The following is a 14,067-nucleotide window of genomic DNA, read 5'->3' as shown; positions in this document are numbered from 1 at the left end:
CTGTTCAATTGGTTTCTAGACCTGGGGTTTCATTCATGACAGCTGAGTAATTCCACATGAAAGCAGATCTGTAATCTCTCTTTAAGTAAATACATGATTTCTCAGGTGAGTTGCAGGACTGAACAATCTTGAGGCCAGAGCTGCAAGCCAAGCAGGGACTCAGAGCCATAGTCTGCCTCTGGGCAGTAGGGCCAGGTCCCTGTGGGTGAGTGGAGGACACAATGTGGTTAGGCCATAGGAATCTTCTCATGAGATGGGGACAGGATACACTGTGGGTTTCTATGTTTCTGTGTTTATGTGACAGAAGCAAAGTGGGGGTTTACAGAGAAACTAATGCCTTTTACTGCCTCACCTTTCACATTTTATAATTATGTACTAATAGATCTGCTTTCTCACTGCACCATGAGTTTCTTAGACAGAGGGATTATTTATTTGTCTTCATGGCTAGCATAGTCTGACACACTGTAAATGCTATTTCAATTTTTCTTGATTGAGTGAGTGAATAGTTCTGTATTTTGTTACTGTCACCTTAACATACATGTGGAAAGCCAGTTTTCAAATGTGTCCATTAAAATAAAGAGTACTTGGCTTAGCTTGCAAATCACGCATAAAGAGGGAGTGATTATGTATGGAGAAGACTGTTCTTTGCAACACCAAATTGTCTTCAGAGGAATTATAAATCTACCTGCTGAATGGGAAAACTCTCAATATACATATGCATAGCACAGATTGGAAAGGGGTTTGAATCTGAGCAATATCTGACATGAGAACAAAGGAATTCTGAGCTGAATCCTCGCTTCTGATTATTTGACAAGAGACACATTTTCCTTGCAGCTTTCAAAGACTTTAAAAATGTTTAGTTAAGACTCCAGATGGTAAAATATATTAACTTTAAATTTTAGAATTATTAATGTAGTTCACAACTATGCTGTCAGTTATTGTATTTTTGATGTAAATTTAGTGCAAATGAGAAGAAAAATGAGAACACTTCTATTAGATTTTATAATCATATGCTATCTAAAACTTTTAAAAGAAAATTACCCTTGAGAATAAGCTATATTCCCTGACATATTAGAAGTATTGGTATAGAAGCAAAGACTGCAAGAAAATGTTTGACAGTCCTCTTTAAAAATCTCATGGGCAGAAGATTTACATGCAAAAGTAGTGTTATTTGGTGGCACATTCATCAAGCTGGCAAATGAAGACTTTAAATGTATATGCAGTATCATAAAGGAAATCGTATGTTCCTATGAGAAACAGTGACATTTCAGACTTAAGAAGAAGGACTTTGTTTTTCATTGTTTCTCATGCTGTGATTCGTGTATCTGTACCATTAAACCACAGAATTTGAGGCCTAAACCACATTTAAAACAACCATTTGATAAAGACAGATAAATTATTTTCTTCACTCACCATTTATTGAGTGGCATGTAAAGACATCACTATTATGAATTTTCTTCATTGAAAATCTTCAAAAGGAGGAGGCCGTATGAAAAATAAAAGGAGTGTGGCAATCAAAGGCATTGCCTACCTCAACAGCTGAAAAATTGTCATTCTGGTTAATTCCAAACACAGTTGAAGGGACGTGTATTAAACAGAGTGACACTATAGTTGATTATCCCACCACAGACACTTTTAGAAGTCCTCCAGGAGCGGTGATGACCAGTACCACTCTGTCCAACCTGAGAAAGGATATTTTGTTCCCTTATGTTTAGACAGTGGATCTCTAGGATATTCCAATTGTAGAGCATTTCTTAGGGTTTCATTGACCCTACCCTCATTTAGATGGCTAAAGACACTGGGTGGTGGAAGAATGGAACTAAAGAGAGAGTTTCTTAAAGTATGTTGTACATAGTCAGAAGAACACTTTGACAGAATATGGCATGTGTTAGCTTGGAAACCACTTGCCCTTCCATTCCTCAAAACCAAAAATGCACAAACACTTGATTGCTAGTGTAAGCTCCCATCCTTACAGTCTTACTATTACCCCAGAATAACATCAAAAGATTTCATCATATGAATTTAATACCATTTGAATGCACATGTCTGTGATTTCATGAGCTATGCGCATTGAGGAGATAATCCAAGGTTATTTGGTTTCAGAATAATTCATTTCATTTCCATTAGAAACAAAGGCATAGCCTTTGCTTCATAAGTAGAATCTAGAGTTGAAATTTTCATGACAAATACAGCTACACAAATGCACATTTCCTCCCTTGTCTTCCAAGAAATCATTAAAAAGAGCAAAAGAAATACAAAAATTAAGATCAAAGTAAATGTTTGGCAAAACCAGTAGTTATAATCCCTAGATTATATCCTGTGCCACAATCCAGTGAAAGCCAAGTAGAAGAGCAGACAAGGCTCTGGCGAGAAGGCTCAACAAAGAGACTGCAAGAGGTGGCAACTCTCACTGGGCCAAACAAATCATTTCCTGTGGTTGTGCAGATAAACACTTTTAGCAACAAAAATGAAAAGTGCTAGGTGAAATATATGTCTTAACATTCCAAAACATTAAAAGCACTTAAGAGCTCAAAACCACTGGGAAATCTCCAGGTCAATTTTTGTAACAGAGGACTAAGCAGAACCTCATAACACCAAATGTTCTCCAGGATATTTGCCAAAACCATGCATGGTCAATTGCTACATGGGTATAAATAAATTAAAGAGCAATATAAAAGACAGACAATAGGAAACAGGACAATAGATCTTTTGTAAATGGGAAGGGGACCAAGAAATGGAAGGTGGGGGAAGAGAGAAGAGGAAAGGAGGATGAAAAAAGAATTAAGATGTGTTATGTACATGTACCAATTCCTCAGGATAAATGTAATTATTATGCATGGCAAACATATACCAATTTTAAAAGCTTTCACTTTAAAAAAGATGCCCAAGGACATTGGGGTTAGGGGAATAAAACTCTAGCCCAGAGGCCACTTCTGGAGGAGAGTTTTATAAGAAAGCCTTCCATATGTGATAGACATTGTATTCACCAAGACAGTTTCTCCTTCTTTCCCGGGAATACAAGAAGTTAAAATTCTCATATCTTGTAGCTAAGCCATTTAACTAGTTCTGAGCAATAAAAAAATATGAGCAAAGATTATATGCATCATTTCTGGGCTAAGGCAGTGAAACTCTAATATAAATTTTAACTCTTTTTTTCCTCCTGCTAGAGTAAGAGATGACTTTCTAGATGATTATTTCAGTCTGATTTCTGTGTCTATAATATAATACCAGAGAGTGGGTAGTTTGTAAAGAAAAGAAAATTATTTTCTACAGTAAATAGAGAAGGTTATCAGAGTGTGAAGTCCAACATCAAGGCGCCAACGTCTGGTGAGGGCTTTTTTCTGGTGTCATAACATGGCAGAAGGTATTACGTGGTGAAAGAAGAGCTTTGATAACTCACCCACATCCAACATAATGACATTCATGAGTCTAGAGCCCTCATGACCTAATAATACCTCTTACACGTACCATGCACCAACACCATTGCAAGGGCAATTAAGCTTCAACATGAGTTTTCGGTGACATTCAAATCATGACAATGATGGTGGGCCTCGATCAGCCTGAGTCCCAGAGTATCTGTGTGGAGGAGCACCCATCCCCTCCCAAAAACCTACAAGACATGGTAAGACTAGGGAATGAACCTTTCTGTGATATGCTACTGAATCTGGGGGTGCTATTTGTTATCAGAGATTAAGCCTAGCCTTTCTTACAAAGAAATTAATTCCAAAAGTGGAGCAGACTCTGGTGGGTGTAACAAAAAATCCAAAATGGCATTGGCAGAAGGATGTAACCACTAAAATAGAAGAAAAATTTTAAACATTAAAGACTTCTTTATATTTTTATATATATATTTGTATATTTATATTTGTATTTATATATTTTGTAAAGCTAGATAACATACATAACTTTCTGAGAATACAATTATCAAAATTTCCCCAGTAGAAACAAAGAGTTTAAATATACCATTTCTAAGGAAGAAATAGAGAAAGTTGTCAAAGAGCTGTTTTCCCCCAAGATAGTATTAGGCCTAGATGGTATTATAGTGATAGAAAATTCTAATTTGTACCTGAATATCTAGCAGAACATTTGGCAGCTTGTCAGTGCTGCAAGGGCAGGAGCTGTGACACAGTGAAAAAGATAAGTAGAAACCAAGTAGCCTTTCCAAATTATTTATATTCATTACAGGATTGTTTAACATACAAAGAAAATCCTAATTAAAATCCAGGCTGATTATTTTCAATAATTCACACAAAATATTTTTTTCGAGATCTATGTGGAAAGTCTCAATGTTTTCATCTTTAGGGACAAGCATCCCCGCAAGGAAAATAGTTAACAGTGAGCTCTGAACACTCAGGATTCTTACACAATAGAGAGTAGGGAATGCCCCTCCATGACTCCCTTCCATGAAACCACTAGTGGATTTCATAGGGAATGTTGCTATTCTCACCCTTATAAGGAATGACCATATGAAAACTAGTTAATCTTAATGTCATTACCATGACTCCAGATGCTCATACTGTTACTGCCCATCTGACTGTAGTTTATGAATATGTAAATTAGGAATCACGTAGATGGATAAGCACTATTAAGATATTATGGGCCACCTCTAGGAGTAAGAGTCACCATTCTCACCATCACTTACTCTATTATCACAATATACCAGTCACAATGCAACAAAAACTACTCCATTCAAAGCATTTGTGGGCAAATTGTGCATATATTGAAGAATAAAAACATAAGACTACATTAAAAATAACCAGGGCGTAGGATCTACCATTATAGAACACAGTCAAGAATGAAACAGTGGTTAAACCAAATGAATGTGCGTAGCATCATCCTTTTTACTCAATATAAACTACCAATTAGGAAGATATTTTAAAACACTCATAATAAGCCATTTTTAGTGAGTCAGACTCTGAAAGAGATGAAGTATTGTGTCTACTTTCTAATCATTTAGAGAATATTTGCTTTGGGAGAAAGTTATAGAAAATAACTTTGATTTTTACATCATTTTACTTTATTCTTACTATGAAAATAATACATGTTCTTCATGAAAAATGTAGAAGTAGCAAAGAAGGGGGAAAACGAAACACATAGTCTAGTAATTCACCACCCAACAATAAATATTTTGTTTTGTGATGAATATCCTTTCAGTCTTTTTTAACCAAACAAAAGGCTTCAGTACATGCTTTTTTTAAAATTTGCTTCTAATGAGCTTATGTTCTCCAGTATTAATCTTTACACTTTTCTGAACTCCCTTCAAAATAACCCTTGCTCTAATAAATCAAAGGTATCCACATTTGCCTTGGGAAGAATTAGGACTATTTCACCAGAAATATGAAGAAAAATAAAGCATTACTGATGAAATTTGACTGAGAAAATTAAATTTTTGAGTCCTGAATGCAACTGTTTTTCTCATAAGTCAGGTGTTGTTGAAAAATAAGAAGTATTCTAAATTCCTTAAGCTTTTTTTTTGTACCGGGGATTGAACTCAGGACGTTATGCTTGCAAGGCAGACAACAGCAATGCTGAGCTAAATCCCCGGCCCCCGCTTACGCTTTTATTAACAAGAAGAAGCAGTGGTTCCCAGGTACACCTCCAAAGCATGACCTTATAACTCATCTTCTGAGGAAGGACACTGTACAAAGTGAAAATGGGGCTTCTAATATATCTCAGACCAACAGGAGTAAATTCATCCAGGCAAAGCAAAGCATACCTCACACTATGGTACTTAGAAGGAAGCTACACTGACTGTCAGAGGGCCAATACATCCACCATGTTGAGGGCTGCGGCACTCCTACCACAGTGGCTGTGAGCTTGACCAGTCTAAGTCAAAGGAAGAAGGAGGGTTAGACTCATCAGGATCTGTAATACTAGCAAGAGCCAAGATGGAATTGGGTCTGCAGGCAGAGCCATCAGCCCCTCAACAATCACCAGAATTAGCCACAACTTCATCAGAAGCAGGCACAGCAGTAAGACCAGGACGAGGAAATACAAAGGAACCCACACATAGAGTTCTTAGTCCCCCCACCACATACCACATAACCTCAGTCCCTCACACACACAGATGGCACTGGGGGAAGAGATGGGTAGGAGGAAGAACTCGGAAAGAGTGGGCATTGTTCTGACTATTTTAACCTAAAGCAAGGTGTTTAAACTCGAAGACATAGAAAGAAGTTAAATGGGTATGTTTGAATTTCTCTCTAGTAACCAAGTTATGAGGATCAATTTTAGAAAATTAATGCTATATAGGTATCTGAGTTGTATACAAATTTTGAATTGTTACCCAGAATACAGTGAAATATCCTTGGTCTGCTATGAAATCACATTAAATACCCACGTGATAATATAATTTGGAATTTTTATAAGTTATATAAAACTATCTCTGTAAAGTAGAAATAGCACTGTCCCTACATTTAACTCACTAATGACATGTTGTGTACTACAACTGGAAACTGCTCAAGTTTAGCTCATTTTCAAGTCTTCCTCCATTCTAAATGAAAGTCTAAAGTACTATGTCCTTCCAGAGTCCCTTCTACAGAGGTGACCAATGTGCTTCAGTGTTGTCTGGCTGCTTTGGGATCATGGCCATGAAAACAACTCTCTGGTTTTATTGTGATTTGTGTTATAATGTGCTCATTTATCTTAGGATCTTATTAAAATATATTCTGGCCAGGCACAGTGGCGCACGCATGCAATCCCAGCACTCAGGAGGCTAAGGCAGGAGGATCACGAAGAGTGTGAGGCGGCCAGCCTGGGCTACATAGCAAGACCCTGTCTCAAAAAAGTAATTAATTAATTAATTGACTAAATTTCATATATTCTAATGTACTTTATAGCATGCCTTTTTTGGATTTTGTTTGTATTCTTTCTACTTCTTCATTTGACTATTTATTTGATAAACATTATCGAGCCCTCACTGTTCTCATCCTTTGTCCTGGGGTTTGCTCTTCTTACTTCTCATTATTGATCAAAATGCCCCTTTAAACCCTTCTCTCCCCAGTCTGAATCATAAACTGTGTACATGGAAACCACAATAATCAAATGTGTCTCAAGTATGCACAAGATTTATGAGTGTATGAGCTGTCTGCTGAGGGCCTGCATCTATATTAAAGGTTCCAGGCTTGCTGGAAGGAGAACTCATAAACTTCAGCGAAGGGACAGGCTGCAGCATGTGCTCAGAAGGGCTTTTTTTTTTCTTTGCCCTTTTAATCCTAGTTCTTGAGTGTGTACTGGAGCTGTAGGGACATGGGATTCCTGGTTAACTTGAAGTTGGCCCTCATTGATCTAAGGGACTCTAAATACCTCTTGGATTAGTGTCCCCAGAAAATCACTTATTAAAAACAGGAAGAATGATTTAGCAAATTAGAAAATGTAGACACTCTATTTTCTATTTAAGTACACTAACAGAATCCTGGTGCCTTGGTACTATATTCTCCATTGAAATGGGGTATCTTAAATATATGTGAACCCTGCTCAAATAGCAATAATAGATAAGAAGTCTGAAGAGTTCATCTCCCCCGCTAACTCAAATTTATTATGCATGCCAAAATTATTTTTTGTTTAAAAAATCTTTAAAATTATGAGGTTCCCAACTCCATAATTATTGTATTTGGTTTTTCTTCCTCTTTTTCTCTTTCTCTGTTTTCTTTCTATTTATTACAGAGTAGGGAGTCGGGTGGGGGAAGTAAAACATCCAGGCTCTTTAACTTGAGGCTTAGGTAGGAAAAAAAAAGTAATTGGAATTACAAATCCAGAAAATTAACCTGATTCCTTAAAATTAAGTGTCACCATGGAGACCAGAGCAGGAACTATCTCCATGGAGATCTGAATGAATTTAGGTTTTTTGCTTTAAATTATCATTTGGTGCCAGATGTCAATTTGGCTATGAAAGAAATGAGGATGAGTGAGTGAGTGAGTGAGTGAGTGAATGTAAGAGCTAGCCTCGCACAAAAGAATGTACAAAATTAAGTTTAAGTAAATTAGAATCTATCACATCTAAATTGTTCTGTTTCTTACTATTCCATTATTCCAATGAGTGGGAAGATATCCCAGGAGAAAATTTTTCCTCAACTCAAAATTTATAATGGCAACGTCTGATGATATGGTTTCATACATGTTACAGGGTTGAATATGGAAAGATAATTTCTAGAAAAGTCATCGCTCAGTCAGAAGCATCAAAGTGTGAGGAGGACATTATGGTTCCATCTAGTTACCACTCTAGCCAGGAGAATGACAGCGTGGAGATAATCCTTAACAACCATGCTGGTTATATTACCTTATCAGGTGTGTTACACCAACCATTTTTAAAATGTGTAGCAAGGTCAGACTTCTATGACATGCCAGATAAAGAGAAACAGAAAAATGCAAATGTTTATAGAATCAAAATTTCTCCCAGTCACAGGCTATACTTTTCATCTATTGGTACAGTTCATTTTTTATTTCTGAGGCAGAATCTTACTAAGTTGCCCAGGCTGGGCTCAAATTTGCCATCCTTCTGCATCCTCCTGCTTCAGCCCCCCAGAGCACTGGGATTATGGCTCACTATACCCAGTTTACACTATGAATTTTATGCAGATTTTTTAGCTTTGATTTTGGTGACTGATTGGCTATAGAAGGAAAACAAGGATGCTAATAGAACAGCCAGCTTCAGAAAATGCTATTGTTTCTCACATTTTACAATTGACTCTCATCATTTGCAAGTTTAATAAAGTTGCAATAAACAACTACTGAATACTGAAATATTTCTCCTTAGAGGAAACAGGTTGAGGTTCCTGTGAGCCTCTGGTCACAATATTTTCATGAGCTAATCAATGCATAATCTTGTGTTATGTGTGTCTCTGTTTGGAGACATCATACTTAATATGTATCACTGATACATTAACAGTGAACTCACTGCCAACAGCACTACTCCTCAGACCTGAACAAAGCTTATCAACACACAGGTTCTCTCTGTAAGGCTCATCATGGTCTCCTTGTGCTTGGGTGCTCTAGACAGCACTTCAGCATGATGCATGGGGGTCAATTTAACACCACCACTAACAAAAAGCACAAAAATGCAACATGCAAAATATATCATTAAGTGGACTGTGAAAAGGTCCCTTGTTTACACTATGACAGCTGAAACAAGAGGGCAGAGTGTTGCTTTGTTTGACCTCAGTTGGAAACAGGCACATTGGGGACATTTTTTTTGCCCATTTGTGCTACTTTGCATATGCCTGTAAATGACCACAAAAGTAACTCAAGCATTGATTTTGAGTTACAAATGAAGTTTACCAAGTAGATGAGTACAGAATCTACATACAATGAGTATCAACTGTATTTGCCAACTAAAGAGGACAGCTTCTGTTTCCTGTGATGCTGCTTTTTACTATTGCATGAATTGCACTTGCCTGTTCTCTTTTGTCTACCTCTGGAGCGCCTATTCTTCCTTCAAAACTCCTTTCAGGAAACCACACACACACACACACACACACACACACACACACACACACACACCAATCATCCCTTCTGGTATCTTCACTTCTCACATGAATTCATCTCTTCCTTGTACAAATTATATTATTCTGAATGTTTTCTACATTATCCTCCTTCACCAGCCTATCAAATCCCTGAGGCCATGACTAAATACATATAAGCAACTGTTACTGTTCTTACTATATGCCAGGTTATATGTTACAGGGTACCTCGTACCATACCTTATTTACTCTTACAATAATTTTATTACCCTATTTCACAGTTTTAGAAACAGGCGCCTAGAGCAGTCAAGTCACTTGCCACATTGTATAACAGCAGAGTTTGGTATTCAACCCCAGAGCCCAAGTTGTTTGTTTGCTTGCTTGCTCTTTTCTTACTGGAGATTGAACCTAGGACCTTCACAATGAGGTACATCCCAGCACCACAACTTTGAGACACGGTCCTGCTAAGTTGCTAAAATTGCCCAGGCTGTCCTCAAGCTTTTCATCTTTCTGCCTCAGCTTCCCAGAGTGCTGAGATTACAGGCTTGCACCACCATGCCCAGCTAAATTCAAGCTTTATGCTAAATTGTATTGGCTCTCATATATTACTGACTACTCACTAAGTGTGAGTATGACTACTCACATCTGGGCCTGATGATAAATGGTTCATACAAGTTATCTCATCAGTAATTTCTGTTTCTATCTCTGTGGCCATGTAATAAAGGTCCTGTTATATAAAAGTTTCTTGGGTTGAATTTAAATCTTCCAGTTCCCAAATATCCCTTCTAAAAACAACAGTATGAGAGCAGCAGCTAAAATGACTTAGCATGGCCTACTGGCCTTCATCCCGCCTCAGGTTCCTCCCCTCTTTCATGATTATGTCCTTCTGTGTGTTTGCTTAATGTCCATGATGCCCACAAGGCAACTTTCCAAAGCAATGGTAATGCAGAAGAGAGGAGAAGCACTGTCCCTTTGCAAAGCTTCCTTCTCTTTAACAGTAACTCCCAGGGGTGCTTTACATTATGACCCAAATCTTTCTGGAGGAACAGAACCACTGAAGAGCCGAGTTTTCCAGGAGGGCTATGAGATAAGTGCCACATGAGGTTAAGAAGATTGTCTGTTTTCCAGTGTGATTTTAAGTCCAAATCTATATAACCTCTCACTGTATAACTTCTGAGTTCAAAGTAGGCGGGGTCAGTTTTAGGCATGAGAAAAGTTAGGGAGTATGCTTGTGGGAAAGTGGGGAGTAGGCTGCAGGAAGTTCACAAAAGAGAAACCACAGGTGTCACATACATTACACGAATGAATGGGAGTAAGCAGGGATAAAGTCAAAACCTTTCAAAGGCAAAAACATAGAAAAGATTTATGGCTTCATTTCTCTTTCTCAGTTCACTTCTCTCAAATAATTAAAATATTCCAAGAGTAATTATTGTCAACAGTATAGCCAGGAAAGTTGACCCAAAAGAAAGTCTCTACTTTTTCCCCAGTTATATTCATGCTGGCATTGCTAACGGTAACTGTAATATTTAGTGAAAACAGAGAATCTCTAAATGAATTCTAAGCACAATCCCTAAAGCACTTATCCTTGTCCCAGGGTCAGGCAAGAACTATGAGTAAAGCGCTTAGAAGGCGAACAAGTCCCATCTTAAGGAATGGCTGCTGCTCAGCCCCTGTACAAGCACAGGTCTCAGGAGAATAAAATCTCTCTTGCCAGCCCTTTCAACTTTATAAAAGAAGACACAACCCTGAAATTTTACATGAATCTCCTAATTTTAAATGGGCCCATTAATTTGTTTTAATGTAAGCAGAATACATGCCAGACAAATTGTGTCTGTCGGTTTTCCCTGTTGGGAGACTCCAGTTTGCCTCCCCCGGCTAGAGCAGCCTTAGTAAACGCCTCTGTCAAATCCCTGAGTGTGCCTGCTCCCACCCCCATAAATGGAAGCCCTGGAGACTGCTACTGTGAAAAACGCCTCCCTCCTGCCCATGGCCCCTATCTTCTAATACTGTAGGACCTGCCTTTCATGAATAAGTACCTGTCTCTAAAAGGAGATTTCCGGACTCTGAAACCCCATATGCACCTTCTCGTGGATTACCTAAAGCCTCAGCTGCCCCGGGAGCGCAGGGAGCCGCTCCTGGAGGCCCCTCCTGCCTCCAACTGCCGCCCAGCTCTCACTCCCACACTGACCATATCCTCAGAAGGTCTCTCTTTCCCCTTCTTTTTCTCCTCTGCTCCACTTCTCTTGTTTCATCTTCTCCCTTTTTCTCATTCTCTCTTCTCTTCTCCACTGCTCTTCCCTCTCTGGAACTTTTTCCCTTTGCTGTCCCACCCCTTATTTGCTCCTCCCTCCACCAGCACCCGGGAACTTCGGGGAGCTTGCTCACCAGGAATACACCAACACAGGCTTGGAGTATTTCTTGTGATGTGAGCGGAGGGTCAGGGAGCCCTTGCGCTCCAGCAAGTCTGTGGGTCCAATCTCATACCGGTTTTGCTTACTGTCACACCAGTGGCCTGAGCTAACAGCACTCTCCATGGCCACGCTGGAGTGAGTGGTGACCTCAGAGAAATTCTCTCTACCCCTATTCTTCCCTGCGTGACTAAGATTCAGCGTCTTTCGTCTCCTAGGCAACCGGGGGCGGTCATTGAAGGGGTGGACCCCTCCTTTCTGACAGTCCTGGTTTCCTAGACTGCTAGTTACTGTTACTAAACTACCTTTCCCAGAATGCGGTGAGGACAGGGATCAGGGAGCACAGATGTTGAGAAGGGGACTGCATTTCGGATTTGTAGTTTCGCCAGCCCACCAGCCTAATCCTAGGTGTCGCTGGGCGGAATGGGGGCGGGAGGGAGGATCAGTTTAGGACTAAAGGAATGGCAAAATTTCAGAGCCCCAAGTGGTTTACTCGGACTATTCCTGCGGATGTTCTTTTTAATCATCACACCTCTGCTTACAAAGTTACTTAGCTTTGACTAAACGGGAGCAAGAGAACACCCGCTCAAACCCCAAATTACGTCATTACTATACAGCTTTTCTGCCTGTGAAAAAGAAGCAATCATTTGGCAACTCAGCCAAAATTTAAGGATCAGACAGCGTGGCTCCAGTTTCCACTTATCTCTCAATCTTTCTGAGCACCAATTTCTCCTGAAAAACAGGGCAGAATATGAAGCCATGGAGGGGGATGGACGCAGGACCTGAGGTCCCTTCACCCATGGTGCTGGGAGACTACCATCCCAGGGATTCGGCCTGCAAAACTCGCCAAAAATCACTGTGATCTTTGACATTGTGTGATAGCACAATTCATCACATTATTGTGTTGCATGTTATATGTGGGAAGAAGATAATGACATTGCCCTCATTAGATAGCTGTGTTGTAGCAGGGAAAGTGCTTATTTCACTTCTTACTTTCTAATATTTTTTTTCTTTTCCCCCTATCTTCACCGCACACTAGGGATCAATCCTGGTGGGGATCCCCCACAGAGCTCCAGCTCCAGCCCTACTTCTTTTCAGACAGGGTCTTACTAAATTGCCCAGGTTAGCCTTGAACTTGAGATCCTTTTGCCTCGACCTCCGTAGTAGTTGGATTATAGATGGATTATGCCTGGCTCCAAGGATATTTAATGTCAAAACTCTCTTCCCTAACCTTAATTGAGTAGCTTTATGGCATTATTGAACTTTATTTATTGTATCATTCCTTCCCAGCATAGTGCTTAATACATGGCATCTTCTCAGAGTGTGAATGAATGAACAAATATTATGCTTGAGTAACTGATTTACCAAGGCTTTCATTAACTCCAGAAGTGTCTTACTTTCAGAAGATCATATACACACACACACAAATTAAATTTAAGAACAAATTAAGGCATAATTCACGCTACAAATAGACTGACAAAAGATTCTAGTGAACCTGTAAACAGCGCGGCACTCTTCTGGATCAGATCCCATAAATTTGACAACACACAACTACTTACCAGCTCTTCTGTGGTTTGTGGTGCATAGCGTAGGCACCTGTGGTACTACTTTACTGACAGCCACGCTTAAACAGTGTTATTTAGAACCTAATAAATAGTCCATTGTCAGTAGCTAAGTGCTAGCAGAGAGCTGACTGTTATTTTAGTCCTTTTCTTTTTGAAGAATGAAAAGAAAAACAAACTAGCCTTAAAATGGTTAATAATAAGCCCCTTTCAATGAGTTCAATTCTGTCCAATCAAAGCAGAGCATATTGTGGTTGCCCCCAAAATAATGCCAGCATCACAGTCATCTTTTTATGTATTTCTTTTACTTCTGCTTAAAGTGGTGGTAAAATATATTTGCAAAATATATACAACAGGTCTCTGAGAAGACAGTTTGACCAAAAGATGAAAGCTGCCCCAGTCAATTTCTCTCCACAGTGCACTGAGGTGCAGAGATTACAAAGCTTTTCAGACTTCAAATAGCAGTAAGTGAAGAAAACAAGTAACGCAAACATAGCTTTTTTTTTTGTCTCAAATTTATCTGCTCAATTCCCAGAAAAGCCCCTGCTGAGGGCCTTCCAGCACACACCCCCTCATCATTAAAATGATTTCTCTCTACCACATACATGTCTCTCAAGCTAATGTAGAGCCCAAACTGAC

General features: G+C 39.2%; 1 protein-coding gene across 1 annotated transcript in view; it reads right to left on the bottom strand.

The window, feature by feature from the left end:
- Positions 1-12,055, bottom strand: part of CUNH9orf135 (chromosome unknown C9orf135 homolog) — a 77,033-nt gene extending 64,978 nt beyond the window's left edge. The window contains exon 1 of the mRNA XM_010605881.1: positions 11,844-12,055. Coding sequence (XP_010604183.1) covers positions 11,844-11,992 — 149 coding nt within the window. The 5' untranslated portion in view covers positions 11,993-12,055. The remainder of the gene's footprint in view (positions 1-11,843) is intronic.
- Positions 12,056-14,067: the final 2,012 nt, after the last annotated feature.

Source organism: Fukomys damarensis, unplaced genomic scaffold (assembly GCF_012274545.1).
Source record: "Fukomys damarensis isolate Sample0158 unplaced genomic scaffold, DMR_v1.0_HiC HiC_scaffold_31, whole genome shotgun sequence".
NCBI lineage: Eukaryota > Metazoa > Chordata > Mammalia > Rodentia > Bathyergidae > Fukomys > Fukomys damarensis.
Note: the sequence above shows the minus strand (reverse complement) of the source record. Positions and strands in the feature narration are given on the sequence as shown.